Source organism: Cebus imitator, unplaced genomic scaffold, assembly GCF_001604975.1.
Source record: "Cebus imitator isolate Cc_AM_T3 unplaced genomic scaffold, Cebus_imitator-1.0 Scaffold681, whole genome shotgun sequence".
NCBI classification, from domain to species: Eukaryota; Metazoa; Chordata; class Mammalia; order Primates; family Cebidae; genus Cebus; species Cebus imitator.
The window spans coordinates 171,343-178,294 of NW_016107996.1; the positions used below are offsets into that span (position 1 = coordinate 171,343).

Consider the following 6,952-nt stretch of genomic DNA (forward strand, 5'->3'; position numbering starts at 1 on the left):
TGTTCACAGTAAGTTATTGCAGCAACATTTGAAAAAGAAAAATTGGAAACAACCTCATGACCACCAGTGGGGTAGTTATTAATAAATTTTGGCACATAATACACAGTTGAATACCATGCAGTTGTTTAAAAAAGAGCAAGACCAAGGAACACTTATGTTCAGTCTTTACCAAGATCACTTGGTTAAAAAAAAAAATAAGCAAGGTACAGAAATGCTACCACTTGTGTAGAGGGGAAAAGCGGGGACAACCTATAGCAGTGTAATGTATCTATAGAAGGATATACAAGTCATGAAAAATATTGTCAAACTAGACGCTGGGGGGACATTTACTCCTTTTAATAAATGTATGTGAATGCATTACTTATCCATGGTACTTATTTAATAATTAAACCGATAAAAATATTGAGAGGTGGGAAAAACGTTTAAGGAGGTACAGACAAGACTTGCTCGCAGGCCCCGCAATCCCATCAGTACAAGGTGCATAAGCCAGGTCCTCCACTGGCTAGGGCTGAAGAGGCAAGCCCTGAAACTGCCACAGAGCCGTAGCTTCCTAGAGCGGCCCGGAAGTGCCCAGCTGCAGCGGCCAGGCTCCGATTGGTGTCTTTGAGTCTAGTCTTTGTTCGGGGCTGCCCAAAGGACGCTAGCTGTCGCACCTGTTCCCTGCACGCAAGGTGAGTGTCTCCCAGCTCCCAGGTGGAGAAGAGGGGACAGGGTGCAGGTGTGGTCAGCAACACCCTCCCCACAACTCCCTGCCGTGGGCACAGTGTGACACTCCTGTCCCTCCCTCCGTGCCCCGACAGATCTGCAGGCAAGGAGTTGGCCCGACCTTCCGGGAGAGGACGGGTGGAAGGGGGACACTGGTTGCGGGTTCCTCTGCAGAGGCATCCATCTGATCCCCTTCCAGGGTTGGCACACATATCCTATAACCAGTGAGTCCTGGGGACACAAGCTGGCCCATGCATCTCCCGGGACTAGAATGAAGAGCCTTTTAACAAAGCAGTTAATAATACTTGGCATTTATTTAGTGCTTACTAGTGCCCGCTGCCATGCCAGGGATGTTGCATACGTTCTCATGTAATCTATATATCAACCCTGTAACACACATGAGAATTGTACATGAGGATCTGTAGTTCTAGTCCAGATAAATAACTTCCTCTAAGTTACGCAATAAAGCACAGATTCACATCATGTACCTGCGTCACTGTTTTTTGGTTTTTGAGGGTTTTTTTTTTTTTCCAGCATCCTATAAGACTTTTCTCTGATTCATTTCTGGTGGCTTGGCTTCATTATGATGTGTTTATATTCACAGCAGTTTTTGTGATTTCTCTATGGTAACAACTTTTTATGCTTTAGGAGTGGCTCTGAGGCCAGATTCTAAGAAATTCTCTTTGACTTAATCCCAGATAGAGGATAAATCTCCCGAAAAATCCAAGAATGACCACAGCCCTGGAACCTAAGGAACCAAAAGGACTTCTGATAATTAAGGCAGAGGACCATTACTGGAGACAGGAATCCATCTCACAAAAGTGCAATCCTCACAGGAGGGAACTCTATAGGCAACATTTCAGGAAGCTCTGCTATCAAGATGCACCTGGACCCCGTGAAGCTCTTTCCCAGCTGTGGGAGCTCTGTCGTCAGTGGCTAAGGCCAGAATGCCATACCAAGGAGCAGATTTTAGACCTGCTCGTGCTAGAACAGTTCCTGAACATTCTTCCTAAAGACCTGCAAGCATGGGTGCAGGCACACCATCCAGAGACTGGAGAGGAGGCAGTGACTGTACTGGAGGATCTGGAGAGAGAGCTTGATGAACCTGGAAAGCAGGTGTGAAGGGGCAGTCATTTGGCTGTGAGAGACCAGGGAATATGGACAAAGCCAAAGCAAAAGGCATATGAAAGAACATCTGAAAACATTTAATATGTATACCCTAAAGAACAGGGCATAGGAAGGGACGTGACTATCTATGTCAGATAATTCAAATGTGGCTGGGTAAAGAGAAAAGAGTCACTAGACTGATTCTATGCCTGTTTGGAAGGCTAGGTTCAGTGGGAAGTTACTGAAAGGCAATCAGGTATCACAGGAAAACAAATAATTTTCTGCCATTCATAGCTACCCATAAATAAAATAGGCTACCCCATAAGAAACTCCCTTTCCATATAGGTATTCAAGTGGAGATTCAAGTAGATGTCAAGGATATTGCGGAATAGCACTGTCCCACAGAAATATAATATGAGCTGCATATGTAATTTAAATTTTCTAGTGGCCACATTTAAAAAAACAAAAACAGGTAAAATATGTTTTATTTAACCCATAATATTTGATCATGTAATCAATATTTTTAAATGAGGTTCTTTAGATCTTTGTGTTTTAAATTTTCAGTTTGATATGCATTTTACATTTAGCTTATCTCATTTGTACTAGCCATATTTTAAGTACTCAGTAACCACATTTTGCTAGTGACTACCTGATCGGACAGCATGGTTATAGAAGAAATGCTCCCATTTGCTGGAAGTTGGGCTACATGATTTTTAAGCTACCTTCCAAATCCCAGTGCTCTGATCCTGGACCTCTGCAGATCAGTGAAAGAAGAGACACTGAATTTTACCCTCTAGTGTCCTGAATTGTAGAGATTAGCCTCTGTTCCTTTTCCTAGGCGTTATTGCCATTTTCAATGAAATGAGAATTTGTCCTCCCTTTCTATGTCCCCGGCAGATGTTTCGTTTGATTGTTTTATCTGAAGTTACTTCAGTTTCCATAAAATTCACCTTACATACCTCATTGTCCCTAGGTCCAAACTAATTCAGAAAGTCAGGACATACTCATGGACAAGTTGGCCCCCTTGGGAAGGCCGTATGAATCATTGACTGTCCAGCGCTATCCCAAGAAGACCCAGCTGGAGCAGGAAGCTGGGAAGCCACACAGGAAAGGTAAGTAGGAAGAGCTCTGTATGAGGGAATAGGTGCTTCCTTAGGTTTGAGAAGAACTTTCTGACTTTCATCTTTTCCTTTTAAAGATTTCCTGCTTGTCCTCCACCTCACTGGATAATTTTAACCTCTTCTTACCCTTACTCTACAATGGAGTTATATTTTAGTTTTTCACTAGGCAAAAAAAAACTGTTATTTGGCTCAAAGGATGAGGATGGGGTTTATTTAATATCTTTATAATTCTATTTGTTATCTAATGATTCTAGCTCCAAATTCCCCTAAATTTCCATTTTGAGATAGGAGAATTTATGGCACCCCGTATTAGTCAGTGAGGGTTACCATACAGAATACCATAGACTTATGGGTGGCTTAACAACAGAAATTTATTTTCTCACAGTTCTGGAGGCTGGAAGTCCAAGATAAAAGTGCTTACAGGGTTAGTTTCTAGCAAGGCTTCTCTTCCTTGGCTTGCAGGCTTCTTGCTGTGTCTTCACATGGCCCTTCTCTATACAGACACACTCCTGGTTGCTCTTCCTCTTGTAAGGACACTAGTACTACTGGATTAGAGTCCTACCCTTATGAACTTCATTTAACTTTAACTACTTCATTAAAAGCCCTACTGTCATATATAGTAATGTTGGAAAGGAGTTGAGGCTTCAGTATATGAATTTGGGGAGAAACATAAGTCATAACACATTCCCATGATGAAAGAAGTAGGGAAGAGAGAGAACGATCAGTCAATATAGCAAAGTTTCTTGTTTTTATCTGCATGTCAAATTAACTGGGTTTGGTCCCCCATCCCAGCTCCCTAATTACAAACCGGGGTGTCTAGAGTATCCCCAAACTACATTAAAAAGCAGGTGAGGCCAGGCACGGTGGTTCACACCTGTAATCCCATCACTTTGGGAGGCCAAGGCAGGTAGATCACAAGGTAAGGAGTTCGAGACCAGCCCCAACCAACGTGGTAAAACCCTGTCTCTCCTAAAAATACAAATATTAGGTGGGCTTGGTGGTGCATACCTATAATCCCAACTAGTCAGGATGCTGAGGCAGGAGAATCCCTTGAACCCAGGAGGTGGAGGTTGCAGTGAGCTGAGATTGCACCACTGCACTGCAGCCTGGGTGACCGAGCAAGACTCCACCTCAAAAAAAAGAAGCAGGTGAACTTTAAATGTTTAAATTCCAGTTTGTCCAAACCCTACCCTTTCCAGTGCTCACCGCCCTTTCTCTAGAGGCTCTCATGTCTAATAATGCCTCTCCAGGTAGTTCCTTATACTCCAGCCTATTTTGTATTCTTACTACTTAAATTTTACCAATGTAGGTTCTTCCATTCTGTAGGATCCCTACCAGATTATTTGTCTAATCTGAAAAATTATTTTGAGCTAAGATGTTCCTAGCTGCTATCTGGAAAGGATGACATTTAATTATATGCAATTTAAAGAAGCCCTTCAGTGCTTTAACTCTAGGAGTGGAGTGCTGGTTGGTTACTGTTTGGCTTTAGAAGTGGGATTCAGAACCTCCTATCTGTTCTTTTTTATTTAACTTTATTTAGAGAGATCTCACTGTGTTTCCCAGGCTTGTCTCAAACTCCTGGGCTCAAGTGGTCCTCTGACCATAGCTTCCCAAAGTGCTAGGATTATAAGCGTGAGCCACTGTGCCTGGCTCAGCCTGTCTGTTGATTCATTCCTTTCACTGAGCATTTACTGAGTAGCAGCTATATGCCAGGCACTATAGTAAATGTAAGGAATCCAAAGGTAAGATACTTAGATAACTTCTCTTCAAGAAACAGGAGAGTGAGCATTTACAATACGATAATAATTACTACACTAGAGATACACTGTGAACTACAAAGACAACGGCTATCCCTGAGGTGTGCCTGCAAAAGTATCACAGATTACGTTTGCTTGAGCTGAGAAGGTCAGGTGGGAACTGGAAAGGGGTGAAATTTTAGGCCATAAATAAATAAATAAATCCATGAAGAAAATAGCATCAGAGCATAACATTCTAAGAATAGCAACTGCTCTGAGTTTGATTCTGAAAAGGAGGAGTCTGTGGGAAGGAAAATCAGGAATCTGTGTTTTAATAAACTGTCCAGCTGATTCTGATGCACAATAAGGTTAGAAAGCACTGAGCTAGGATTTAGACAGGAGATGACAGCAATGACATCAGTTTCAGGCAAAAAAATATTTTATCCAACATATACACTATCCATTGTCATTTCCTGGTCGTTTTCATTCCTCTATTTACCCTGACCTGCATGCTGTCACCTTACTTCCAGCTAATTATTAGCCTTCAAACATATTCCCCTCTTTGGATGGTTCTTATTCACTATATTCCTCTCAGGCCCCAAATCCTATTAACCTTTCCAGTCACTTTTACTTGATTTTACTTGCCACCTATGTTTCAGGCCCCTGCATGTCTCTCTGAAACTTTTAGCTCCCTCCACATCTCTGTCCTCCAGTCTATTTATCAGTCCCTCTTAGTTATCTTTGGCACATCTATAGTCCCCTCATTTATCATTCGTCCCTTACATAGTATTGCTGGTTTATCTCTTGAGCTCTATTTTTGCCTTTTCTTCTCTTAGTCTACTTTCAAATAACTTATCCTGCTGATATCTTCCTTACTTCTTAATTTCTTCCCTACATTTTGACTCTGTGCCATGATTATACCAAAAATAAGATGGTACCAAATATCTGATACATATGTTGTATGTGACTTCTCATTATTTTGTAACACAGTTATAATATTTACATGTTCTTTTTTCCATTGGCTGTTTGCTTCTCAAACATAGAATAGGACCGTTTGTATACTGTTTGTTTGTTACAGGAGATAAAACTAGGACTACGAATGAAGAGTTGTTCCAGAAGGAAGATATGCCCAAAGACAAGGAATTCCTTGGGGAGATAAATAACAGACTGAACACAGATACTCCTCAGCATCCTAAGACCAAAGATATTGAAAATGATGACAGATCAGAATGGCAACAGAGGGAAAGAAGACGATATAAATGTGATGAATGTGGGAAAAGTTTCAGTCATAGCTCAGACCTTAGTAAACACAGGAGAACTCACACTGGAGAGAAGCCCTATAAATGTGATGAGTGTGGAAAAGCCTTCATTCAGCGCTCACATCTCATTGGACATCATAGAGTACACACTGGAGTAAAACCCTATAAATGTAAAGAATGTGGGAAAGATTTCAGTGGGCGTACAGGTCTTATTCAGCATCAGAGGATCCACACAGGTGAAAAACCCTATGAGTGTGATGAGTGTGGAAGGGCTTTCCGAGTAAGTTCAGCTCTTATTAGACATCAAAGAATTCATACAGCAAATAAACTCTACTAATACAGTAGTAATATCAAAAGTTCTTCAGATACTCAGGCCTAACTAGTTATCAGAAAATCTATTTTAAAAACCTTGAGTTTCCTCAATGTGGTCAAAGCTTCAGTCATCATTAAACTTCTCTAGCACCAAAGAAACTACCTGAGTAAAATATCCTTTTACGTCAAATGAGTTCAGTTTTGGGGGGAGAATCAAGAATTCTTTCAGAAAACCTTGTCCACTGACAACACTGGTCACTTGCAGCCCAAGATCAATGGTTCCTGGATGAAAGACAGTGAATTACTTCTACCTGTCTCTGCTCTAGATCCTTTTTAGTTGACCATTCAGTGTCTGACTTGAGGCAAGACATACAAATTTTTCTCTGCCTTCATTTCCCCTTCTGTAAAGTCGAGATGATAATAGAGGCCCACTAGGTATGTTTTGACAAGTTAAAACAGATGAAAACGACTTTTGAGATTAAGAGCTAAAACAATGCTAATTGTTTTCCATCACTACTCATATAATATCCTAAATATTCATCCTCTTTTTATCTTAAAGTGGGGAGTGTGATTATTTTTTGTAAGTTTTTGTTTGCCAATCATAAAGAATAAGCCATCAGTAGACAGGAGGCCAGACTGGTCAACACAGTGAGACCTCATCTCTACAGAAACTTAAAAAGAATAGAGTACACACATAGAATACACACTGCAG

The 6,952-nt window shown here is 41.1% G+C and overlaps 1 protein-coding gene across 1 annotated transcript; it reads left to right on the top strand.

The window, feature by feature from the left end:
- Positions 1–431: 431 nt before the first annotated feature.
- Positions 432–6,399, top strand: ZSCAN16 (zinc finger and SCAN domain containing 16). Its single transcript, XM_017518480.2, has 4 exons — positions 432–671; positions 1,404–1,821; positions 2,786–2,924; positions 5,748–6,399. Exons 2-4 carry the CDS (start codon positions 1,435–1,437, stop codon positions 6,263–6,265), a joined length of 1,044 nt encoding a protein of 347 aa, XP_017373969.1. The 5' UTR covers positions 432–671; positions 1,404–1,434; the 3' UTR covers positions 6,266–6,399.
- The last annotated feature ends 553 nt before the right edge of the window (positions 6,400–6,952 follow it).